The sequence below is a fragment of the Crocuta crocuta genome, unplaced genomic scaffold, assembly GCF_008692635.1.
Source record: "Crocuta crocuta isolate KB4526 unplaced genomic scaffold, BGI_CrCroc_1.0 scaffold457, whole genome shotgun sequence".
Classification (NCBI taxonomy): Eukaryota; Metazoa; Chordata; class Mammalia; order Carnivora; family Hyaenidae; genus Crocuta; species Crocuta crocuta.
The window spans coordinates 7,979,748-8,007,253 of record NW_027531318.1 but is presented as its reverse complement, the minus strand read 5'-3'; the positions used below and the strand labels follow the sequence as shown (position 1 = coordinate 8,007,253).

The 27,506-nt window shown below is 35.4% G+C and overlaps 1 protein-coding gene across 1 annotated transcript in view; it reads left to right on the top strand.

Moving 5' to 3' along the window:
- Positions 1 to 27,506, top strand: part of RAB18 (RAB18, member RAS oncogene family) — a 33,847-nt gene that overhangs the window by 3,672 nt on the left and 2,669 nt on the right. Inside the window, exons 2-6 of the mRNA XM_077771722.1 lie at positions 1,102 to 1,157; positions 18,261 to 18,322; positions 24,331 to 24,403; positions 24,810 to 24,928; positions 25,004 to 25,070. Coding sequence (XP_077627848.1) covers positions 1,102 to 1,157; positions 18,261 to 18,322; positions 24,331 to 24,403; positions 24,810 to 24,928; positions 25,004 to 25,070 — 377 coding nt within the window. The remainder of the gene's footprint in view (positions 1 to 1,101; positions 1,158 to 18,260; positions 18,323 to 24,330; positions 24,404 to 24,809; positions 24,929 to 25,003; positions 25,071 to 27,506) is intronic.

The window sequence follows — 27,506 nt, the reverse complement described above, 5'->3', positions numbered from 1 at the left end:
AAAAAAAAAAAAAAAAAAAAATCTAGCAGCAATAATTACAACCTATAGAAATATTCGTAATTTTTTTTTTGCAATTCAAACATCTGATGCTATTTTCTTGATTTTATTCATGCATACAGGTGAATAGAACAGTTTAGTCCTATTATAGGAGATAATGTGAGGGAAGATTAATTTTATAAATCTAGGGCTTTAAGAAAAGCTTAGATTTTATTTTTGAAGAGCTTTTAATAACTGGCACTTCACCTTACCTTAAATAAATAATTCTGGGAGATATAAAATCTTAGAGTACTCTTAATGCTGTTTTTTTTTCTTTCATCTCTTTCCTTCTAGTTTCTTTACTGTTTCCTGGATTTAGTCCTTATCTCTCACCATAACCATGCCAGTTGTCTTCTGTTGATTTTCTTGCCTTTTTTTTTCTGACATTAAATTTTCCCTACCATTTTCAAAATATAGAACATTTCTTGCCATTCTTTTTTTAAAAAAGCTCTCAATAGCTCCCTGTTGCCTACTTGATTTCATACACCCTACTTAGCATTTGCCAGAGTATACCTCCTCTGGCTCTGGTATACCTACCCTCACTTTTTGCTAGATATTTTCTTCCCACTGAGATAGTAGATCCTACAACTTTTTACAAAATGATAGATTTTCTCACCTTTCTGTTTTTACTTAAATTCAGAGGAATACACATCAGACTTAAATAAAACATTAATTTGTTGTATTCCAGGAGACATATTTTTCCCCCTTTTGTACACGTCACAGTATAATATGTTGCTGATACTATTTTCTCAGAAGGACATATCAGTACAGTTCAAAACCCAAGCCAAAACACAGTCCAAATCTTTTCACCCTTGGGAATTATGTAGGGAAGCATGGGGAGTATATTAAGTAAACTGCTTTGCTCTTGGGATTCTTTTATTGCCTTTTTAATAATTTAATTCCTCTGTATATACCTGCACTGAGGCAGTATTTGTGAGAATAGACCTATAACAGCTATTCTTGTCTGTGTCTTAATTTGTGACAAAATAGAATACTCATAAATATTCAGCAAATGGTTAAGGAGAAAGAGAAATTTCTAATCTGTCTTTTTAACATCTCTTTTAGCCTGCTCTTGAGGTTCACAGATGATACTTTTGATCCAGAACTTGCAGCAACGATAGGTAAGCCTATATTTAAAAATTCAGTAGAAATGCCACATATTTTCTTGCCTTCAGTCTGTTTTATCTAAGTCCTTCCACCCTTTATCTCACCACCCCATTGCTTCCATGTCTGTTGAACTCCTCTTTATCTTTCAAGGCTTAACTTGGTTTTGTTAAGTTTCTGGAGCCTTTGTAGGTCTCACCAAGCAAAACTAACTTATTTGTTGGTTCATGGCACTTTGTTAACACTGTGGATATTATGATTATCTGGACACACATTTCTTTCTTGTACTATGGATTGTCTTTTATTTAGCAGCATACAATTACCTGAATATTTATTGTATGCCAGGCATTGTCCTGAGAGGTCGGGTTATAATGATGAATAATGCAGACTTGCTGTCTATGGTCATGGACCTAACAGTATCACCTAATAGTAGAGTGTGTCACCTTGTTAGCATTTGCTACAGTATCCTGCATATATGCTGAATTCAACATGTTTGTTGATATTAGTTGTTAAAGATTCTTAGAAGCAGTAATACCTAAATGCCTTTTAAAAATGGAATTTAGATTGCCTGAAAGTGGTTTGCTACACTAGCTTACAAGAATACATGAGAAGATAGAGCTAAATATTTTAGTGTGTCACATGTTTAGGGAATAGATGACAATAGAAAAGTATCAAGAGACAGCTTGTAGTATGTGAAACCCGCTGAGTCAGAGCAGGGTAGTAGTTGGCTCTGCCTTGAACCAGTTGTCTAGACCTTGAGGAAGTCTTTTAACTTCACTATTTTCGGGGAAATAATACAATTTTCTTACAGTTCTAAAATTACATGATCTGATAAATAGAATGTAGTAAATATAATCCTACTATTATTATTAGGGAAAATAAGAGTTTCTCTTAACTGGCTTTATTTGTTTTCATTTATTGTGTGTGTGGATTTATTTTTGTTTCCTTTTTTTTCAAATGTTAAATAATTTCATACTTAGAGAAAAATTATAAAAATAGTACAAGAATTTTTGCACATCCCCAAACATTAATATTTATGCTTTAAACATATGCTTTATTATCATTCCTCTACATACACACACCAGTATTGTTTTTTTTAATTGAGAATAAATTGGCAGACATGATTAACCTCTAAATACTTTAATGTTTATTTCCTAAATGAACATGGATACAATTCTACTCTATACAGACAGATTTCATTAATGTCTCCCTAATGTCTTATTTAGCAAAAGAAAAAAAAATGGTTTCTGGTCCAGGATCCAGTCCAGGATCACACACAGTTTAGTTGTCATTTTTTTTCTGTGTCTTAATCTGAGCAGTTCTTCAGTCTTTCTTTGTCTTTCATGGCCTTGAGATTTTTGGAGTACATACAGGTTAGTTACACTGTAGAATATCTTTCGATTGCATTTGTCCAATGTATCCTCATGGTTAGATTCAGGTTATGTATTTTTGACAGAAATTCTACAAAGTGCTTCTCAGAGTGTGGTGTGTATTTGTACCATTCCGGTGATGGGACTTTGGTTACTTAAGGTGATACATGCCAAATTTCTCTACTATGAAGTGTCATTCTGTCATTTTAATTATGGTGGTTATCAAACGGTAGGTTTTCAAATTCCATCATTCCATCTACATTTCTTAGAATTCTGTAAGGAAGACGTCTCTTTTTTTGTTTCTTACTACCAACATGCACTTATAGTGCCTCTAAATGTTTAGTAAATTACACCAGGCATTACTTAGCTTTTGTGTGGCATGTTAACATTTACAGCTTTACTTTTATGTGTGTGAAAAGGAATCATTTAAAACACTAGCAATTTAGGGACACCAGGGTGGCTCAATTGGTTAAGCATCGAACTTCGGATCAGGTCATGATCTCACAATTCATGAGTTTGAGCTCTGCATCAGGCTGTGTGGTGACAGCTCAGCCTGGAGCCTGCTTCGGATTCTGTGTCTCCCTCTCTCTCTGCCCTCCCTGGGTCATACTCTTGTCTCTCTCTCAAAAATAAAATAAAAACATTAAAAAAATTTTACACACTAGTAATTTAAAATCCATTTTAATTTGGCTTTGATATATTATTTTTTCTTTTAAAAAGTTAGTAGTAAAACTTCATTTCACTCAGAACATGCCTACCAATGGATAGTGAGGAGAAGAGCAGTAACTGGCAGGAAAATACATTTGTCTAAGGTTAAAATTTTACTGAGGGAATGATTGATATATAATATAAAGCCATCTGTCCTCATTTCAAACCCAAATGGAATCTGAGGAGACTGATAAATCATGTCTTGTCCTTATTATTAAAAAGGCTTTGTCTCCTTTAAAAGCAAATACCGAGATTGGGGCATACTGATAAGGATATACATAATTTGTTCAAATGGGCCCTGGGTCTTCAAAAGTATCTTTTACATTTAGTTATCAGATTATTTTCTGCCTTAGGTTATAACTGATGTACACATGAGGTTTTAAAATAAAAACAGTTGGCTCAGTTGCTGTAATGGCCTTGTAAAAAAGTAGCATTTTGTGGAAAATCCTTATTTTATCAGTAAAATAGGTAAGGAAAGCATACTTTTATCTTTCAGTAATATGGTGAGACACTCAAGTTTTTGTCTTGTAAAAATAGTTTTTTGACATCCTTGTTGGATTTTGAGTCTGAGAGTGGTACAATAAAGTTGGTGGTTTCTTTTTTTTCCTTTCTGGCAGTTGGCCACAATAACAACAGGAGGGAAAAACTAAAACACAAACCCTGTATTCCACTAAACTAGAAGAGAGCTAAAATCCCTAGGCCACAAAGTAGGTGGAATGAGTGCCAAAAGCAGTGAGAATAAGCAGGCTGCATGTGGGAAGAAGTAGAGCGCCGATGCCACAGCTCCAGAGCTTGAAACCAGCAAGAGAGGCTTCATGAAACCCAGAGGCCCACCCTGAGATGCAAAACCAAAATCCCTTGTTTGCAAAAGCAACATGGGTTTTTGCAGCTAATGGCAGGACTTTCCCTGCCCCTGGTTTGAGTCTAAGAAGTTGGGGAGATGAAGCCTGTCTCTGTAGCAGTGGGGAAGAGAGGTCTTTGCATTCAGAAAACCTCAGGGCTGCCTATATCCAGTGGTTGTTGAGACGTAAAAAAACAAAACGATTCTCAGATAAAATCCTGAATCAAGACAGAGTTTTGCTGGTCAAGAACTGGAGCCACTATGGCCTTCTGCATTAACCTCTACAGATAACTTGTCCAAAAATACCTCAGCCTCCTTTAAAGATGAATTAACAAAAGGATTTCAGCTGAAGGCCACTCCTACCATTCAAGAATCATAAAGAAAGAAAGTAGCAGAAAAGCAAGGACAGATAAAGAAAACTTAACAGAAAAAATGGAGATGGGAGATGAAAATCATATCCAACCATTTTGTTACGAATTTAAAACACTTTTTGGAAGTTTTTACCACTGAGAGCACGAAGCAGTGATATGAGAGGTCAGGGAAGAGAGAGTGTAGCTGCATGAAAAAATGCAGTGTAAGCTGATTGAGCAGAAAGAAATATAAGGTAAGAAAATAAAACCATCACTGAAATGAGGGTGAAATTAGAAGGATCACAAGGGACAGTAGAGACTGTGGAAAGCAAAATAAAAGACATAGAAGCTAGAAATGGAAAAAGTGGGTGGAATTTACCAAAGTGAATAAAAATGTTAAAACACATTAAAATGATGTGGAAATCAGAAAAGGAGATTCAGCATATGTATATTTGAATCTTAGAAGAAATAGAATGAGGCAATAGATATAAAGGTGTAATCCAAGGTAATTATTTCTGACATAAAAATGAATACACACACACATAAAATTGTAAGACTATTTTGAACAGGTTTTTTGTTTGCTACATGGGGGTATTGGGGAAAAAAGGCATAAAGATTCTTTTTCTGCTATAGCAAGGCCATACGATAGTACTTAATTGGCTGCATAAATAGAACTGATTGAAATTTAAGCATGGAGACTAGATCCTTGTAGAAATTAGTTATACTAATTTTATATAATTTGATTAAATGGGCAAAATTTGCTTCATGTTAAAGTTTTATTTTTAGATTTAATTTTTTAAGTTTTTGTTTTTTAACTTACTCTTGTTTTAGTAAGTAACTTACCTTTGAGTAGAAAAAATGCTTTATGTAAAACTTTTTATAAAATAAAAAATGTTAGAAAATTTAAAATGAATTTTCTACTTAATACAGCTCACAAACTGTTCCTTAATCTGATTATAAGGCGTAATTGCTAAAATATGTGAAAATGGTTTGAGGGTTGATACATTTCAATTTAGACAAATTTTGGTTGTTACTGGTTGACTTAGGTCAGTGATTCTTATTACTTCCCTTGGTAAGCTTTTAAAAATATTAATGAGCATGCTCTCATATGACCTATGTTTGGCTTCTAAGCAGAAGAGGCCAAATCTGTTCCATCCACAAGTTACTTTATAGTTTGGGCTCACTTAACAAAATGACAATTTATTTAAAATAGTGACTTCATACATCTTGTTTAATGCCATAACACAAACTTGTTAAATTATTTGGAAATACTAGGTTGTTGGAAGAAAAATGTAACTATTCTGTTTCATGTCATTTCATTCAATTAGACATTTTATTTGGAATAAAGCAATAAAAATGGCTCTAGCGTTTCTGTATTTAGAATCATGACAGGTAGTCTTCATCATATGTAAATAATTTTTCTTCTCTTTTACTTGGGAGAGATTATGACTTTTTCATATGCCTTTTCAGCTTTCATTAATGGTTAATAGACTTTTTAATACTGAGGGGTCCTTGCTTTCCTAGATAGGTCTTCACTCATATTGTTTGACATATGTCTGGATTCTGTTGACTAATAGTTTATGATTTTTACATCTGTTTTTATACACAAGATCGTCTTTTATTTCTTTTTAAATGTTTTTATTTCTGAGAGAGAGAGCGAGCAAGAGAGAGAGCGAGAGACAGAGCTTGAGAAGGGGAGGGTCAGAGAGAGGGAGAGAATCTGAAGCAGGCTCCAGGCTCTGAGCTAGCTGTCAGCACAGAGCCCGACGTGGGGCTCGAACCCATGAACCTTGAGATCATGACCTGAGCCGAAGTCAGATGCTAGATGCTCAACTGATTGAGCCACCCAGGTGCCCTGATAGTCTTTGTATCTTTATTTTTTTTTTTAAACAGGATTTTATATTAAAGTTCTGGTTTATAAAATGCAGAAGTTTTCTGTCTTTTAAAAAAGTATTTATTAGCTTCAATATTGGAACTATCTTTTCTGTAGAGGTTACATTTTACCTGTGAGTCAATCTGATCCTTCTTTTAGGATTCTAACCTCTTCCAGTTTTCTGTTTCTTAGGACAGCCTGGGGAGTGGAACTGAGAAAGCCTCCCAGCATATCTCTTAAGTTGATTGTTTATGCTTCTCCTTCATTTCTAAACTTGTATGTTTTTGTAGTCTGTCTTTTCTTAAGGAATATATTTATTTAATTGTTTGAGAAATTTCTTCATTTTTTTCCTTCTTCCTACTTTTCTTTTGGTTTATTTTGTTTCTTTTTTTTAATGTTTTAAAAAATTTTTCATTTCTGAGAGAGAGAGAGCGAGAGAGACAGCGACAGCGACAGCAACAGCATGAGCAGGGGAGGGCCAGAGAGAGAGGGAGATACGGAATCTGAAACAGGCTCTGGGCTCTGAGCTGGCTGTCAGCACAGAGCCTGACGCGGGGCTCAAACCCACCAACCGCAAGATCATGACCTGAGCTGAAGTCGGACGCTTAACCAACTGAGCCACCCAGATGCCCCTATTTTGTTAGTTTCTTAAGATGAGTATTAAGTTCTCTTCTTTTTAGTCCTTATTTAATAAAGATAACCTTAGGGGCGCCTGGGTGGCTTAGTCGGTTAAGCGTCCGACTTCAGCTCAGGTCATGATCTTGCGGTTGGTGGGTTTGAGCCCCGCGTCAGGCTCTGTGCTGACAGCCAGCTCAGAGCCCAGAGCCTGTTTCAGATTCCGTATCTCCCTCTCTCTCTGGCCCTCCCCTGCTCATGCTGTCTCTCTCTCTCTCTCCTAGAAATAAATAAAACATTAAAAAAAAAAATAAAGATAACCTTAAAGAACAAGTTTGCTGTGTCCCATAGGTTTTAGTAGGGTGTGTTACTTTTTCATTGCCCTCTAGATAGTTTTGATTTTTCAGTTTAGCTTTCTTTGAACATTTGAAGATTTTTTTTATTTTTACTTTTTAAGTAGGCCTCATGCCCAGTACAGAGCCTGGGTTTGAACTCACCACCCTGAGATCAGGACCTGAGCTAAGATCAAGAGTCGGATGCTTAACTGATTGAGCCACCCAGGTGCCCCAAACATTGGAAATTCTTGATTTAGGGATGTGTTTCCTAATTTCCAGGCTCTTTTGTTGTCATTTTATTTCTTATTTATTGGATAATGATACTCCTTTGGAGTAAGATCATCCAACCTTCAGCCAGCCTCATGTCCATCAGCAGGAGTCAAGTTGGGGTCTTGGAATTCAGCCTGTTTCTCTGATAAGACTTCCTCCATCTCCCTCCCCCCCAAGTTTAAAAAACTTGCTATTGCTTTTTGCCATAAAACCATTATATTGTTTCTCCCTCTCTAAGGAGTCATCACAAAAAGCCCTGGCCTCCCAGGTTATTCTTCATCTCCCAGACTTTAATCTTCATGTGGTTTTGTCCATAATCATTTCTCATCCTTAGCTTCCACTCTTAACACATATTTACTCTATCTTCTGAGTAGCAGAACACTTATTTCATTGTTGATACTTTTAAAGTTGTTTGTAAACTCAAATTTAGAGATCTAGGGCCTCATAATCTTGTTCTCCATTGGATCATTAAATCTCTTATAGTATTCTCTTGATACAGGCTTCCCAAGATGTTCTCCACCCTCCCTCCCACCAAAAACCTAAAAGCCAGGTAAAGCAGGAAGTTGTATATTCCTTGTTGAGAAGGGAGAAGTTGACTTAAAGAGGTTTACCTCCTCCCTATCTAGACTTCACCTTCTAGACCTCAGCAAGAGAGCTGAGACTAAACTCAGCCTTCTAACTTGGTAATCTTTTAATCACAGCATAGTAATACAGAAATAAAAAGGACCAAACACAGATTTGAGCAGAAAGCCAAAAATGTTAAGCATAAGAAGGAAGCAACAGAATTAAAATACATCAGTTAATTAAATGTGAATAGGTCCAGTCCTCCTAATAATTCATGTTGTCAGATGCAATTGAAGAATACTTAAATAATGAAAGGTTGAAAATAAAGGGATGTGTCAGGCAAATGTAAACAGTATAAAAGCAGAGGTGGTAATATAATGTAATTTAAAATAGAATTTAAGGTTAATGCACTGGACATAATGAAATAGGACAGTTATAATAATGAAAGGCCCAATCAATTAACAGAGTGGTTGTAATAGTCATAAACAAGTAGGAACCAAACACAGATGATGTATATATACTTATATATATATAAAACCAAAATCTATTCAAAATGTAAGAGAAGAATTTGCTGAGAATACAGTTGTATTAGGAGATTTTTATATCTTTTTCATAAATTCAAAAAACACAAATGCAGCCATAGGGAAATAGAATAACACATGAACAAAAATTTTTTTTTAAGATTTTATTTTAAGTAATCTCTGCAGCCAACATGAGGCTTGAACTTGCAACCCCAGGATTAAGAGTTGCGTGCTCTACTGACAGTCCTCCAAGCACTGCTTAGTTGACAAATCTTTGAGTGAAGAACTCATTACTTTAAAAGCCCATGGAAAAGTTTTTACAAAATCAGTCTCTGGACTTAGCAGCAAAGTAAATCTTAAATAGGAAAGAAGCAGAAATAATACATGTTCTCTAATAATTTATTCTTTCAGAAAATATTTTTGATATATGTTCTGTTCCTAGCATTTGAGTGTTTTTTTAAAAAAGTTATACAGTAGTAGTGACTTTTTGGGGGATACAGTTTTTTTTTTTTTTTTAAATTTTAACGTGTATTATACAAATGTGTATAGTCATTTAACTATTACCACAGTCAGGATATTAAGCAGTCATCATCCCCCATAAAACTACCTACTACATTTTCAGTCTTATTTTTTCCTTGTGTCTAGCCCTGTCAACCACTATAGTTTTATCTTTTTGAGAGTATCCTATAAATGGAATATATAATACAAACTTTTTAGACTTAACATAATACCTTTGAACTGTATCCAAGTTGTTGCATGTCAGTCATTTGTTTTTATTTATTGCTGGGTTGTATTCCATTGCATGGATGTTACAGAGTTGATTTATCCATCCACTTATGATAGGACATTGGATTGTTTCTAGTTTTGGGTGGTTATGAATAGACCTATTGTAAACATTCAATACAGGATTTTATGTGAATATTAATTTTTATTTCTTTAGAGTAAGTACCCAGTAATAGGATTGCTGGATCATATGGTAAATACATGTTTAACTCTCATCCATTTTTTAATAAAGTGATTGTATCATTATATATTCCCACTAGTAGTATATGAAGGTTCCTGTTCTCTGCGTCCTCCCCTGTTATACTTAGCACAAACAGCTTTTAAAATTTTAGCCATTCTAATATGTGTGGCTTAGTAATCTCATTAATTAGATTGTCTAATGATGTCATTAATTAATTTACATTGTCTAATGGTGAATGATGTTGGGTATCTTTAAAGTTCATACTTGCTGTCTATCTGTATTTTGAGTGTGTGTGTATAAGTCTTCTGTTCATTTTTAATTTTTTTCTTATAGTTGTTTTAAGAGTTCTTTATTCTGCATGTAAGCCCCTTATTACATGATACATGCTTTGCAGATATTTTCTTAGTCTGTGGCTCCTCTTGTCATTCTCTTAACAAAATTCTAAAAGCAGAAATTTGTTATTTTGATCAGATTCAGTTTATCAATTTTTTATCATCAGTGGTGGTTTCAGGGATGCCTGGGTGGCTCAGTCAGTTAAGTGTCCCACTCTTGATTTTGGCTCAGGTCATGATCCCATGGTCATTAGATCGAGCCCCATGAGTTCGAGCCCTGTGTTTGGCTCTGTGCGGGGCATGAAGCCTGCTTTAGATTCATTCTCCTTCTCTCTCTGCCCCACGCATGCGTACTTGANCGCCACCCCCCACCCCCCCACCCCCACCAAAAAATTATGGCTTCAGTGTTGTATCTTTTGCTTAACAGAGTCTTGGAATGATTTTCTCCCTATGTTTTCCTCTAGATGTTTTATAGTTTTATGTGTTACATTAGACAGATGTGTTACATCTGTGATTCATTTTGATTTAATTTTTGGGTACACTATAAAGCATATATGAATCAAAGTTATTTTTCCTCCTCTCCTCTTCCCTCCTCTCTTCTTTCCCCTCCCCTCCCCTCTCTCATATATGTTCTAAAACCATTTGTTGAAAAGACTGTCCTTTCTGTACTGCATAGCTTTTGCATCTTTGTAAAAAGGTCAGTTGTTTATATATGTGTAAGTCTATTTCTGGATCCTATTCTGGCTCATTAATCTGTCTTTATATCAGTGCCTTACTGTTGATTTTTATAGCTTTACAGTAGGTTTAGAAGTCATATATTGTTGGTCTGCCAATTTTGTATGTTTTTCAAAATTATTTTGGTTATTTTAGTTTCTTTGCATTTCCCAGTGAATTTTAGAATTAGGTAGTTGATTTAAAAACAAAAGCTTGCCAGGATTTTTGTAGGGATTGGCATTGAATCTATATAGATCAATTTGGGGAGAATTAACCTTTTAACAATATTGAGTCTTATGATCACAGAACAAGTTATATGTCTCTGTTCATTTAGGCGTTTTAAAATTTTAGAGTGGTTACATGTTTTTTACATCTTTTGTCAGGTTTAGCTCTAAAAATTTAATAGACTTTTATTTGAAAATGGCATTAAAATTGAAGTTAAAAAACATCCTTTGTTAATTGCTAATATATAGAAATACATTTTTAAAATGTTTAGTTTGTATCCTCCAACCTTGCTACACTTGCTTATTAGTTCTAGGAACATCTTTTTTTTTAATTCCATATCTTCCGTTGAGTTTTTACTTTTTTATCTTTCCCATCTGGATGACTTATTTTTGTCTTATTGTTCTGGCTTAAAAAATAAAAGTTGAAAGAAGTGATGAGGGCTGATATCCTTTTATTCCTGATATAAAGAGGAAAACATTAAGTCTTTTACTATTAAGTGAGATGTTAGGTGTATTTTTTCATAGATGCCCTTTATCAGGTAGAGAGATTTCCCTTCTCTTTCTAGTCTGCTGAGAGGTTTTATCAGGAATGCATGTTGAATTTTGTTAAGTATATTTTCTGCAATTGTTGAGAAAATCATATGAAGTTTCTTTTTTTAGTTTAATGTAGTAAAGTCCACATTGCTTTTTTCAGTGTTAAATTAACCTTTTATTCCTAAAATAACCCCACTTGGTTTTGTGATGTGTTGTCCTTTTAGACCTATTTGTATTATGATAAAATTTTATTTAGGATTTTCATCTGTAGTCATGAGGGATAGTAATTGATAGTTTTTAATTACATATATGTCACATATTTTTATTTGAGAGAGAGAGAGAATGCATGAGTGGAGGAAAGGGGCAGTGGGAGAGAGAATCTTAAGCAGGCTCCATGCTCAGCACAGAGCCCAACATGGGATTCTGTCCCATGACCCTGGGATCCTGAGGTGAGTCGAAATCAAGAGTTGGACCCTCAACCTACTTGAGCCACCCAGGTGCCCCTATAGTTTTTAAATTTTAATGTCTTTGGTTTTGGTATCAGGCTAAGGCACAACTCATGGAGGGACTAAGAAAGTATTCACTCTTCTTCAGATTCCTGGAGGAGTTTGTTTAGAATGGATTATTTGAATGTTCAGTAGAATTCACTCTGGCCCTGGTATTTTTTTCGTGGAAAGGTTTTTAAACTATAGATTCAACTTCTTTAATAGATTCAGGGCACTTCAAGTTATCTATTTATTTTTCATTGTGGTAAACTACATACATAGCACAAAATTAACGATTTTTAACCATTTTTAAGTTTACAGTTCAGTGGCATTAAGTATATTTGTATTTGCAACCATCACAACTATCCATTTTCTGAACTTTTTCATCACTTCAAACACTAGGAACTCTTTACCAGTTAAACAATAGCTCTCTACTTCCCCCTCAGTCTGTGGTAGGTAACCTTTATTCTACCTTCTGTCTTTATGAATTTGCCTATTCTAAGCCCCTCATGTAAGTAGAATCATACAATATCTGCCGTTTTGTGAGTAGCTTATTTCACATAGCATAATGTGTGTAAAGTTAATCCATTTTGTAGTATATATAAGCATTTCATTCCATTTTATGACTGAATAATGTTCCATGGTATGTATAAACCACATTTTGTTGATCTGTTAATCTGTTCCTGGACACTGGAGTTGCTTCAGCCTTCTGTTGTGAATAATACTGCTGTAAATATCGTTGTGCAAGTATCTGAGTTCCTGCTGTCAGGAACTCAGTTCTTTTGGGTCTATACCTAACAGTGGAAGTGCTGCATGATATGGTAATTCTGTTTTTAGCTTTAGGAGGAAACAATCAGATTGTTTTTCACAGTGACTCTACCATTTTACATTCCACTACTTATTCATGTCTTTAATTTCTTCCAGTAGTGTGTTGTAGTTTTCAGTGTATAAGTCTTCAAACTCTTTGGTTAAATTTATTCCTAAGTATTTTCTTTTTGATGCTATTGTAAATGGAATGGTTTAAAAAATTTTTTTGATTCCTCATTGCTAGTGTATAGAAATGCAACTAATTTTTGCATGTTGATTTTGTATCCTGCAACCTTGCTGAATTCATTTATTCTAACAGATTTTTTTGTTTGTTATGTGTGTAGAGGATTAGGATTTTCTACATGTAAGATCATGTCATCTGTGAACAAGTAATTTTATTTCTTCCAATATGGGTGCCTTTTTTTCCTTTTCTTGCCTAATTACTCTGGCTAGGACTTCCAAAACTGTGTAGAATAGAAGTGGTGGGAGTAGGTGTCCTTGTCTTGCTCTGATCTGAGTGGAAAAGCTTTCAGTCTTTCACCCATGAGTATAGTGTTAGCTGTGAATTTTTTTAAAGTTTATTTATTTATTTGGAGAGAGAGAGTGCACGCACCAGTGGGGCGAGGTGGGGGTAGAGAGAGAATATCTCAAGCTGACTCTACACAATCATCATAGAGCCTGATGTGGAACACAAACTCAGAAACCTCAATGTCATGACTTGAGCTGAAGTTAGACACTTAACTGATTGAGCCACCCTGGCGCCACACCTATGAGTTTTATATGGCCTCTGTCATGTTAGGGAAATTTTCTTCTGTTTCTAGTTTGTTAGTGTTTTTATCGTAAAAGGATGTTAAGTTTTGTAAAAAATCCTTTTTTGTCACAAATTGAGATGATCATGTGTTTTTCCCCCTTCATTTTGTTAATGGGATATATTACTTTGATTTACTTATAGTCTACCAATCTTGTATTATGGAAATAAAACTCACTTTATCCTGGTGTGTAATCCTTTGTAGGCTGCTGAGTTAAGTTTGCTAGTATTGTGCTGAGAATTTCTGCATCAGTCAGTATTCCTCTGGGATACTGGTCTGTAGTTTTCTTTACTTGCAGCATCTTTGTCTGGCTTTGGTATCAGAATAATGCTAGCCTCATAGAAGGAGTTTGGAAGTGTTCCTTTCTCTTCAGTTTTTGGAAAAGTGAGGAGAATTGGTATTAACTCTTTACATGTTTTGTGGAATTTATCAGTGAAGCCATCTGGTCCTGGCCTTTGTTGTTGTTGTTGGAAAGTTTTTGATTACTGATTCTATCTCCATTAGTTATGGGTCTCTTCAGATTTTCTTTACAAGTCAGTTTTGTCAGTTGTGTGTTTTCTGGAATTTGTTCATTTCATCTAGGTTGTATCTAATTTGTGGTATATAATTGTACATAGTATTCTTTTAGTAGTCTTTTTTCCCCTGTAAAAGTAGTAGTAATGTCTCCACTTTCATATCTGAGTTGTGTAATTGGAATCTTTTGTTTTTTCTTAGTGAGTCTAATTAAAAGCTTCTCTGTTTTGTTGATCTTTTTTAAAAAAACCAACACTTGGTCATTGATTTTTCTCTATTGTGTATCAGTTTCCCGTATCATTTATCTTGGTCCTGATCTTCATTGTTTCCTTCTTTCTGTGGTTTACTCTTCTTTTCTAGTTGTTCAAGGTATAAAAATTAGGTTATTGATTTGAGAGAATTCTTTTTTTATAATGTATGTGTTTATAGCTATAAATTTCCCTCTTAGTGCTGCTTTTGCTACATATCATAAGTTTTGGTGTATTGTATTTTCATTTGTATAAAGGTATTCTATAATTTTCTTTATGATTTCTTCTTTGATCTTTTGGTTGTTGTTTAAAGGGTGTTATTTAATTTGTGTATGTGTGTGAATTTTCTAGTTTTCTTTCTATTACTAATTTCTAGTTTCCATTGTGATAAAAATACTTTATACGATTTTAGTCTTTTACAATGTATTAATAATACTTGTAGACATATAGTCTGTCCTGGATGGTGTTTCATGTGTACTTGAGAAAGCTGTTTATTCTTTTATTTTTTTAAATATTTATTTATTTTGAGAGAGAGAGAGAGAGAGAGATAAGAGTAGGGGAGGGGTAGAGAGAGGAGAGAGAGAATCCCAAACAAACTCTGTACTGTCAGCAGAGAGCCCGACGTGGAGTTTGATCTCACAAACCGTGAGATCATGACCTGAGTTGAAATCAAGAATTAGACTCTTAACTGAGTGAACCACCCACACACCCCCAAAACTGTTTCTTCTAATGTTGTTGGGTAGAATGTTCTCTTGGTTCTTCCTGGTTTGTATTGTCTTTCTTTTATTTTTTTTTATTCTTATCTTTAAAAAAATTTTTTTAATGTTTTATTTCAGAGAGAGAGAGAGAGAGACAGCGTGAGCAGAGGAGGGTCAGAGAGAGGGGGAGACACAGAATCCGAAACAGGCTCCAGACTCTGAGCTAGCTGTCAGCACAGAGCATGACGCGGGGCTCGAACCTGTGAACCTTCAGATCATGACCTGAGGGGAGGTCAGAGGTTTGATTAGAGGCTTAACCAACTGAGCCATCCAGGCGCCCCATGAATTGTCTTTCAAATGCTCTACTTCCGATTGGTCATCTATCTGATTGTTGTATCCATTATTGAAAGTGGTGTATTAAAATCTCCAAGTAAGGGTGCCTGAGTGGCTCAGTCAGTTAAGCGGAAGAATTTGGCTCAGGTCATGATCTCGCAGTTTGTGGGTTTGAGCCCCGTGTTGGGCTTTGTGCTGACAGCTCAGACTCTGGAGCCTGCTTCAGATTCTTTGTCTCCCTCCCTCTCTGACCCTCCCCAACTCATGCTCTGTCTCTTTCAAAAATAAATTACATTAAAACATTTAAAAAAAGCCCTCCAACTACTACTGTATTTCTTCCTTCAATTATGTGAATGCTTGCTTTATATGTATTGGGATCTTTGATGCATATATTTATAATTGTTACATCTTGAGGAATTGACCTTTTCATCAATATATTTTGTCTTTTGTCTTTTGTAATAGTTTTGACTTAAAGTCTTTGTTGCCTGATGTTATTAAAGTAAAGCCACTCCTTTCTTGGTTTCTGTTTGCATACAATATCATTTTCTTTCCTTTTACTTTCAACTTATATGTGTCTCTAGCTTGAAAGTGAGTCTCTTGTAGACAGCATATAGTTGGATCTTACCATATATTTAGATATTATATTTGTATATATACATTTTGATAATCTCTTCCTTTAACATAATTACCAATAAGGAGGGATTTACTACTGACATTTTGCCATTTGTTTTCTATGTGTCTTATATTTTGTCCCTTATTTCCTCCCATTACTGCCGTCTTTTGGGTTTAGTTGATTTTTTATAGTGATATTTTTAGGTGTTTTGTTTACGATCTGTTTCTTTTTGAGTCGATTCTGGTAGTTTTTAGTCTTTCAAGGAAATTGACATTTCATCTGAATTGTCAGGTTTATTGACATGAGCTTGTTTATAACATTCCTTCAGTATCCTATTGACCTTGGTACAACCTGTAGTGATGAAATCTCATTCTTTTCAATGGTAATTTTTGTCTTTGTTTCTCCTGATCATTTTGGCCTAGACTTTATTGATTTTTTCCTTATAAAAACAGCTTTTGGTTTCATTGATTTAAAATCTTAATTTATTTTTGAGAGAGAGCGCGCGCACGAGAGCGAGAGTGCGCGCGCGCGCCCAAGAGAGCGGGGGAGGGGCAGAGAGAGAGAGAGGAAGACACAGCATCCCAAGCAGGCTCCAGGCTCGGAGCCATCAGCACAGAGCCCTATGTGGAGCTTGAACTGATAAACTGAGTTCATGACCTGAGCCAAAGTCAGATGCTTAACTGAGCCACCCAGCCACCTCTTGTTATATTTATTAAAAAAAAAAAAAAATTTTTGCAGGTTTGATTTTATCAGTTTCTGATTTGAACTTTATTATTTCCATTCTTCTGCTTATTTTCTATTTTATTTGATTTTTAAATTGCCTTAATTTGGAAGCTGAGGTCACTCGTGAAATAATTTTTTCCTTTCTCATATAGTAGTTTAGTGCTAATAAATTTTCCTGTAAGTGTGCCTTTGGTGACATCCCACACATTTTGATACATGTATTTCTTTTCACTCAAAATGTTAGTTTGGATTGCTTCCTAATTTTCATTTGAGCAGTTTGTTATGATGTCCCTTAGTACCAATTTTCATCATATTTCTGTGGTTGGGGTTCATTGGGCTTTTTTTGATCTGTGGGTTTATACTTTTTATTAATTGTGAAAAACTTAGGGTCATTATTTTTTCAGATCTATCTTTTGACTTTCTCCTTTCTTATTTGTCCACTCTAGTCACGTGCATATTTAAATTGTTTCACAGAACACTGATGCCTTCTTATTTTCGTTGAATTGTCTTCTCTCCATGTTTCATTTTGGATGTCTTCATATTCACTTATGTTTTCTTCTTCCAGAAAGAGCTGGTATAATGCACATTTTGAAGGGTATTTTTATTATTTAATTTGTGTTTGTAGTGGATCACCAGAAATCATCCAGGAATTACTAATATAGCTCTATATTGGTGACAGGTGTTCTAGTAAGTAGTATATGAGGGTGCTGTTCATCGTAGTTGTGCTGTTCTGAATTAATTGTGACAAGCTAATACCATCTTTTGAAAGTTTCTTTCCAAGTTTCTTGAGCTAATGCTTTCCCTCTGGCCAGTGGGGTAGACTGCACATTAATTTTGATACTCTTTAAAGATATGTGGGCAGTTACTGTTCATTTAAGCCAGATGGTATGTGTCAGCTCCTTTTCCTAGAAAGGGAGAGGTTTTTGGGGGGTGGCTGCTGTAGTAAATCCTTATGTGTCTTCTTATGGAGCTCTTCTCTTTACGTAAATTAGTACTTACAGAAGATTGTCATAGCACTTTGAGCACTCCTCTTTGACTTAGGAAGATTCTTAGCGGATTGGGCCAGATGTTTTTATGTGTAAACTCTCCTTTTGCAGTTGTGCAGTAGCAAGTGATCATACATTAAGTTATATAGAATGAATACTGTTTTTTAGAATAAAAACAAAGAACTCCTAAGACCAGGAATAAGGGGACCTTTTATTATATTTTTACCAAGGCACCACAGTCAGAATCTGAGTTAGGGGATGGGCTAGCTGTGGATAACACTCTTGATAATGCAGTGTAGATGCTTTCGGAGCCCCTTAGAAAATTGTGCTGATTCAGAGTCAGCCCTAGGTATAGTCTTCTCTACATTAGTACCATGAATTCCAGCACTTGGCTTTTAATATACATCGTTAATCACCACATTGCATTGAATTTTATTTTTTCATTAAAATTTTAATTTTGCTCAAGCAAGTACAAGTAGGTGAGTGTTTGAATTCTGCAAGCATTTAGCATTTGGTTTTCATTTATCCTGATTAAACCCTAAGCTGCTGACCTTGAGTGATACTTTTAAAAAATTTTTCACATCCTTAAATCTAAGAATTAAGAGTTTTCAGTTTTCTGGTTTTCTTGGTAGTTGGTTTTAAAAGTATCATTTTACTGGGATTCTTATTAATATTTTCATTTTTTTCAAGGTGTTGACTTTAAGGTGAAAACAATTTCAGTGGATGGAAATAAGGCTAAACTTGCAATTTGGGTAAGAGTTTTAAAAATGTTTTTAAGTATTCAACTTGTACTTTTTAAAAAAGCAGACATTGATGTGTGTAGAGTTCTAGAGGTTAAATGAACAATTTATGTTAATTATCTTTTGTGAAATTTGATGTTGATTAAGGGATAAACAATACATAATATGTCTTAAAATTGGATATGAGATAGAGACTTGTTTTACTTAAAAATTTAAAATATATAATCCCTTACTATTTAAAAGCAGAATAAAGTATAGAAAAATCATGTTGTCTGCCAGAGAGAATTATTGTTATTGAATGTGTTTCTTTAAAGTTTTAAGAAAACAATATAGACTCAGCTAACACTGAGGCAATTATTTGGCAGAAAGAGATGAAGTGATACTTAGGAAAAAATATTTTTCATGTTTGTTAGTATAAATATTTATAAAATTTGAGCTTTCCGACTTTGGATTCACTTTTTAATACTGATTCCTAGTCTTTGTTTTACTTACTGGCTTCTTTTTATCTGTCCATGAATATAAACATTCTAATACCTATTGCTTTCCTAACTAGATCTTTTCGTGATAGTGCTGACCAAATAAAGTTGAATTAACTGTCAAAAACATCAAGATGCTCAGTGTCTATGTCTGCCCATCTTTCCCTCTCCTATCCACCTACCTACCTACCTACGTATGTGTTTATCTAAGTGATTGCTAATATATATTTAATATATTAAACATATTTGTATAATTTATAAAACTATAGTCTTATGTATCTGATTCCCACATATATTATGATAAATATAGAAATCTATTTTTATTACACATGATGACATTAGAACTGTTGAGCAGTCTTCACATGAGGTGTACTCCAACATGGTGATTAAATAGTAAATGGGCATCAACTACAAACTGAAACAACAAATTTTCATGCATTGTAGGATCTGATTCTCTGAATGGCATATTATTTCTAATACACATTTTATCCTAAATAACAGCTAACTGTGTGTGTCTCATGTTTTTCTGTTAAATTTTTTCTAACGTAGAATACTTTACATGATTGGTAGCCTATTTACCCCTCTCCCTGAAATATAATTATGGTATCAATCAGAATAGTAATATCTAACAGAAAACAATTTGGCAAATGTTGGACTAGTCTAGAGTAAAATATATTGAACAGTATAATTAAGAATGCTGACTTCTGGGGCGCCTGGGTGGCTTAGTCGGTTAGGCGTCCGACTTTCGCTTAGGTCATGATCTCGCAGTTCGTGGGTTCGGGCCCCGCGTCGGGCTCTGTGCTGACAGCCAGCTCAGAGCCTGGAGCCTGTTTCAGTCTGTGACTCCCTCTCTCTCTGACCCTCCCCTGCTCACGCTGTCTCTCTCTCTCTCCTAGAAATAAATAAAAACATTTAAAAAAAAAAAAGAATGCTGACTTCTTTCGGTACAGAAGTGGCTTCTTTCTGCCCTTGCTACTGCTTTGTGAGACATGCATATTAGAGTAGGATCTAAGGCTTCATGGTTTCCATGAGATCTTTCTTTATGCAAGAAGTTTTCCAGTTTAGTTTTTGAGAGAGAGAGAGAGAGAGAGAGTGCACAAGCCTGTGCATGCATGCATGTGAAAGTGGGGGAGGGGCAGAGAGCAAGAATCTCAAGCAGGCTCAATGCCCAGTGGGGAATCTGTGCAGGCCTCAGTCTCATGACCATGAGATCATGACCTGAGCCAAAATCAAGAGTTGGACGTTTAACTGACAGAGCCACCCAGGCACCCCAATGCAGAAAACTTTTTGTTTATTTTTAATTTACTTTTTAGTTTTTGTATAATAAAAAGATTGGCAGTTATTATTGAGGAGATATCTTTATCGTAGATATTTTTTAAATAAGAGAGACTACCTCACTGTAAAGATTATACAGGCTTAGGGAATCTGTGTGGCTCAGTTGGTTGAGTGTCTGACTCTTGATTTTGGCTTTGGTCATGATCTCACAGTTGTGGGATCCAGCCCTGTGTCAGGTTTTTTTGTGTTGCGCGTGGAGCCTGTTTGGGATTCTCTCTCTCTCTCTCTCTCTCTCTCTCTCTCTCTCTCTCTCTCTGCCCTTCCCCCACTAGAGTGCGCGCTCGCTCTCAAAGTAAACAAACATTTAAAAAAAAGGCTTATAATGCAGGCTTATTCTAAAAAGGGTAATTGAAATAATAAGTAAATAGAGAAGGAAATTAATCTTTAGTCAATGTCAACATTCTAGTGAACATCCTTTAAGATATCTAGGCACATACATACTGTTACACACATATATATGTAGTTTTCCAAAAGAAAGGATTATCTCTTATGGTTTTTTGTTTTTTTTTTTTGCCTATTTGGCTTCTTAATCCCCACCTCTATGTACAATTTTTTGTGTCAGTGAGTATAGAGGTACATTAGTTTAAATGGCCACCTGTCTTTCATTTTATGGCTGTACCTTAATTTAGTCAGCCCTTAGTGAAAAATGTTTACATTGTTAATCATTTTTCACCAAAGATTAGCAGTGCAGCAGTGCTCTGATGAGCCTCCTAAAGTATAGATCTATTTGTACTTTTCTAGTTACTTTGAATATATACCTGGAAGTAGAATTATTGGCCCAATGAATGTAGATATTTAACACTGATAATATATGAAAAAGGTCTTCTGTACTATATATTGCCAATCTTTCTTGTTTTTGCCTCTCTGAGTAGTAATTTTCATTTATATTTGCATTTGTATTGATAAGTGAGGTTTTTTTCTTACATATTTATTGATTGCATTTTTAATGAATTGCCCATTTTATATTAGCATTCATCTTTTTCATGATTAAAATCCTTATAGAATAAAAATGTAGCCAGTAAGTAAAGACTGGACATTAGTATTAAAAAATAAATCCAAAGTTGGCAAACTCAAGTTTTAAAAGTATTTATACTAACAAACATGTCACATTTTTTCACTCTTCATTTGTCTTTAAATCTTATTTAAGATGAATAAATATTAATGTTCTTATGTGTGTTTGTGTAGTACTAACTCTGTCATATGTTACAAATATTTTTTTCCAGTTTGTAATTTACCTTCAGGTCTTGTTTAGGATGATTGTGTGGGGGTGGTGTGGGCGATGAGGGGAGAGATGTTCTTGCTGGGCCAATTATTTTTCTTCAGGAACCTGAGTGCCGTGTTATATTTAGGAAGGCCTACTCACTCATTAAAAGAAATACACGAATCCGTTGTTTGCTCTAATTCATCTGTTGTTTTATTTATATACATAAAATCAGTTCCCCTCCCACTTGGATGGCCCTCCCGGGATTAGCCCTGTCCTCCCTGCTCCTGAAAGTGCCACACACACTTCGTGGCCTACTTGGCACCTCTAATGCTATTTTCTTTCTATCCTGCTCTTGCTGCCACTCCCCTATTCTAATACTTAGCTTTTCCAGATCCTTCCTAACCCTTTATTTATCCATTTCTATCTTTAATAATCTGTCTTCTCCTCTCACATCAGAGAAGAAAACCACAGATAATAAACTCTGCTTTTCTCATCTTAAAAAGATGTTATTACAGTTCTTGCAGATTCCTCTTTTGAAAACAAACACAAGCAAAAAGCTTAACTTCTGACTATTTAAGCATATACATTCTATAGTTGTTATAACTCCTGATCCAACACTATGGCACAGGGGTTTTGCCCAAATTGTCATACCTACTTAGCTATTTTTATAATGGAATCTAAAAAATTAAGACTCTAAACAGTTGGACTAACTTAAATATTTGTGTACAAGTGTCAAAATCATGTGCAGTATTTTAACATCAAAACTTTTTTTTTTTTTTTTTTTGCTTTTGCAGTTCTGAGTTTTATGTTGTGTTTCATTAAGGCAGTTATTGAACTTGATTTCAGTGAAGACCAAGGGGAACAAAATTCATTAGTCAAATGCTTTCTACTAGTTCTGGAAATTAATTTATTGCAGTGTGCATATGGTTTTGTTATGCAAATAAAATTTTTCTCGAATAACAAAAAGTCTTGGGACTAAAATATTTCTTGCTTGGTCCTTGCCCTAACCTATATCAAATTATCCAAATTATAATCTGCTNATATTTCACTGTAATCTTTATATTATTTTTTATTATGAATTATTTATTTTTTTATTTATTTTATTATGTTTATATTTTTGTTTTGAAAAGTTGAGTGAATCTGCAGGTTGAATAATTTTAAATATCAGAGAGGTTTTGTAAGAAACTTTGAAGCAAAGGGAGTTTCTGTAAAGAGATCATTTTTAGCTCAAATTTATCTGTTTAGAAAGTTTAATTTTGTTACCTTTTTCACTTAAACATGGCAGCGGTGGGGGCAGTTTCTGTAGTGGTAAGAATCTAGAAGTAAGGACATTGTACGTTTATGTAAGCTCATCTGCTGGGGCAGAGTAGTGGAGGTGTAAAGTGGTTTACTTTGAAAGTTATTTTCCTCTTAAGTTTCTCTTCTGGGGCTATAAATTACTCATACACTCTAGCTATTGCTCTTGTCTTAAAGCAGTCTCTATTTTGACCAGGCAAAGAAAATAATTGCTGGAGCCTGTCACTGCTGGTTTAAAATTCCTCTCCAGTGTTATAAACCTCTTAGAGGTTATTAACATGTTTTATATCTGAAGGAGCTCCTGCTTGCCCCATAGCCAACCTCAAATTTACAACCATGGGACTGGCAGCTAAGTTGATGTTTGATATATGTCTTCACTTTTCTTCAGGTTATTTTAGAGTAGCAGACTGGAAACTGTTTCTTAAAGGCCAGATAGTAAATATTTAGTCTAATCCTAAGGCAGGCATGTGGCAGTGCATAAACAAATGGGCCTGGCTGGGTTCCAATAAAACTTTATTTAATAAGCAGGTGGTGGGCTGAGGGAGCCATTGTCAGCTGCTGTTTTGAATAATCTTAGGTTCCTTGAAGCCACAGTCCAAGGATAGTAGAAAGAAGACTGAAGGAACCAGGCCCAGAAGTAGACTTGTTAATTAGTTGTTTTTTTTCTTTTTTTTTTTTCCCAACAAAAGTTGAGCAACTATCCTGTGGCAAGAATTGCTCTAGGCACAGGGGTTAAACTGGTGATTAAGCAGTCAAGACCTCCTTCGTCATGAAGCTTAAAATTACTAGCTAGTGTACATCTTGTTTATCACCCCTGAGATGCGTCAGAAACATGATAATAAGTGGTTTATCTGTTTAGAAAGTTTAATTTTGTTACCTTTTTCACTTCAGCATGGCAGGGGTGGGGGCAGTTTCTGTAGTGGTAAGAATTTGGAAGTAAGGACATTGATAACTGGAAGTGGTAACAAGTGATTTGGTTTTATGCATTTTCCTAAAAGAAGATACATAGAAAACACTTTAAAAGTTCAACCTAAAAATTGCTTACCTAAAATAAGACACTCCTATAATTCTCTTTTAATTGATTCTCTGTTAGAATCATCTTGGAAGATTTTAAAAACTTCAGAACCATTGGGGATTGGACCCAGGCATCAGTGTTTTCCATTTTTCAGGAAATTTCATTGTGCATCTAGAATGGAGAGAACCATGGCTTTCAATGAAATGGGTTTCATGTGTGATAAAAAATTTTTCTTTAAACATTTTTTTAATGTTTTTATTTTTGAGAAAGAGACAAAGGGTGAGTGAGGGAGGGTCAGAGAGAGGGAGACCCAGAATCTGAAGCAGGCTTCAGGTTCTGAGCTGTCTTCACAGAGCCCGTTACAGGACTTGAACTCACAGACCACAAGATCATGACCTGAGCTGGAGTCAGATGCTTAACTGACTGAGCCACCCAGGCGTCCCTCATGTGCGTTAAAAATCTTTAAAACAAACTTCTCTCCTAAGATGCATTTTTCTACAGATGAGTCAGTATTAATTTTATTTTATGTAACACTTGTCAGTAAGAGAATACATCTTATTTAAATTTCAAGTTTTAAATGAGCTTGTGCATGGATATTATTTTTAATAATACTATTTGACTTTCTACTCTTAATACATTAAAGATCTATTATTTATATTTTGTTTTATTTAATAATGATTGATGTCACTTTTAGGATACTGCTGGTCAAGAGAGGTTCAGAACATTAACTCCCAGCTATTACAGAGGTGCACAGGGTGTTATATTAGGTAAGGATTTACTTTAAGATAAAGCATTGTTGTTTTGGTATTTTGCCACAGATTTGAATCTGAATGTTTTTTGATTTTTGGATAAACCTCTTTTATTGTTATGAATGGGAACAGCTGTTATTTTGCTGAAATTAATTTTCAGTTATCACACAGGATACAATTTCATTTTTCTCAGTGTGTGTTAATAGAATTGAAGTGTGTGTATGTATGTGTATTATTGTTGTTGTTTAATACACTTGTTTCTTCCATCTGGGTCCATAGGTACTATATGATGGTTAAACATTGAAGACTTAAAAACAGACATGCCCTTACAGCAATATAGTAATATTGCTCTTAGTCCCATATCAGAAATATAATGTTGTTACTTCTTATTTTAATGCTTAATAAGTGACCCTTTTTATTTCAGTTTATGATGTTACAAGAAGAGACACCTTTGTTAAATTGGATAATTGGTTAAATGAATTGGAAACATACTGCACGAGAAATGACATAGTAAACATGCTAGTTGGAAATAAAATTGATAAGGTAAGAAGAAGTCAGATACTTGGCATTTTGACTGTATTTTAGTAGCTTGTCTTAATCTTTGCATTTTGATTTTAGGAAAATCGTGAAGTTGATAGAAATGAAGGCCTGAAATTTGCCCGAAAGCATTCCATGTTATTTATAGGTAGGTGTGTGAACGTTTATCCTTTCATTATTAATGAAGAATTTTAAAATGAAGTTTCTGCTAAACTTTTCTCCTTATGAACTGTAAAATGTATGTACTTAGTTCATCATTTTCTTGTGCTGTAAAGTCTAACTACAGAGCCAGGTTCATTTTTCCTTCTGTAAAAAAGATAGGATCACATTATGTGAAGTCACTTAGGACACAGATTGTTTGTCTCTGGGTATAACGGCATCTGGTAAAGCCGGGCACCCAGTGCCATGGTTGTACCTGCTGGTTCTTCTGTTGGTGGCAGTGGCACCACCTGGGAGTGTGTTAGAAAGGCTTCATTTCAGGCCCAGCCCAGCTTCTCTGAATCAGAATCCGCATTTTAACAAGATTTTTGTGTGATTTGTATGCACATTAATATTTGAAAAGCTTGAAGAGATGGGGGTTGACACACTACAGCATGGGCAAAATCTGGCCCCTCATTTGTATTGGAACACAGCCATACCTACCAGTCATCTACATGCTGTCCTTGGCTCTGTTTGTGCTTCGAGGCAGAGTTCAGTAGTTACAACAGAAACCATATGGCATTCAAAGCCTAAAATATTTGCATCTGGCCCTTTACAGAAAAAGTTTGTTGGCCCTTGTCTAGAAAAGTGGATTGGCTATATCACTGTTGGAGATCTTAACATTTTAGGTTTCCTGGGCCTTGTCACACATCTGAAACTGGGCCTGAAAGACCATTAATAAAGGCACCCTAGTTGATTCTGTGTGAAGCCAGCTTTAGGAATTACTGATTTAACTATTCCACTGTGTTAGCACCTTTTAGGAATTAGGAATGGAAATGAAAGAATATCATATATAGATAGAAGCAGGGTCGTATAAGTGGAAGGTAATAGGGAAACTTAGAAAGGAATTGAATACTACTTCTGCTTACTTGCTAGGTGTCCTTCATTTTGATTTATTAGTTCAATAAACATTTATTGAATGCATACATAACAAACAAAATGGACAAACTCCCTGCCCTCATGAAGCTTACATTCTAGTAGAGGAAACAGACTTAAGTAAGTAAGCAGCACTGTGAAGGAGATAAACATTGTAAAGGGAAGGGAGTATGATGGGGGTGGGAAGAAATTAGGGAAAAATCTTTGAGATAGTGCCATTTGAGCATGATCCGTCATATGAAGACCTAGAGGGAGAACATCTGAGGCTGAGAGAACAGCTCATATTTCCTGAGGTAGGAACCGGTTTAGGTGTTTAAGGGACAGGAGGAAAGCTTGTGGGCTGAAGGACTAGTATATGTTGGGGGAAAGGATGGTGGCAAAGGGAGATGAGATGTAAGAGGTCATGTTGGGCATTACGGGATATGGTATGGAAATGGATTTTATTCCAAGTGTGGAAAGCAGGGGAGTTGTGCTGTGATCTGATATTCTTTAAAAAGATGTATTTGTATAGAAAATGTCCCATGAGAAGCAGAAGCAAGAGACTCATCATTCTCTCACAGCGGCCCAGATGAGTAATGCTGTTGGCTTTACATACGAGAGCAGTTGTGGGTCGTGAAAAGTTGGCAGATCCAGGGGATATTTTGATGGTAAAGGTGGCAGGCTATGCTGATAGATGGGGTCTGGAGGAGGTAAGGAAAGAGAGCTGTCAAGGATGACTCCCGAGTCTTTGGCATGAGCAAATAGGTGGATTGTGCTGCCATTAACTGTGTGTCAAAGACTGAGATAACAGGTTTGGGACAGGGAGTAGGGAATCAAGAATTCTGCTTAGCATAAGAATGGCCCATTTTTCAGATAACTAGTGGACATGCTGGTCATTGGCATGTAGGTGGTGTTTAAAGTCATGGAATTGGAGCACCTGGGTGGCTCAGTCAGTTAAGCATCTGACTTCTGAATTCATCTCAGGTCATGATCTCACAGCTTATGAGTTTGAGCCCTGCATTGTGCTTCACCTGCTTGGGAATTCTGTCTCCCTTTCTCTCTGCCCCTCCCCTGCTTGTGCTCTCTCTCTCTCTCTCTCTCTCTCTCTCTCTCTCTCTCTCTCAAAATAAATTAAGAAATTTAAAAACTCAAGAAAAGAATAAAGTCATGGGATTGTAGTGATCACAGGAACAACTGGATAGAAACGGCTGAAACTTGAAGCCTGGGATATTCCCAGCAGTTAGAGGTCAGCAGAAAGAGGAAGTGTCTGCAAATGGGCTGTGAATGATGTACCCTTGAGAGGAGGAGTGTGAGCAGTGTTCAGTGTCCTGGAAGTCAAAAGTGAACAAAGTATTTAGTAAGGAAGAAAGTGATCAGCTGTATCAAATTCGGCAAGATACCAAATAAGATGAGGACAGTGGATTTGACAAGATTGAGTGTTGGTGTTTTTTAAAAGAAAAGTATCAATGGAATGGTGATAACAAAAGCCAAAATAGAGTACAGTTGACCCTTGAACAGTGTGGGGTTAGGG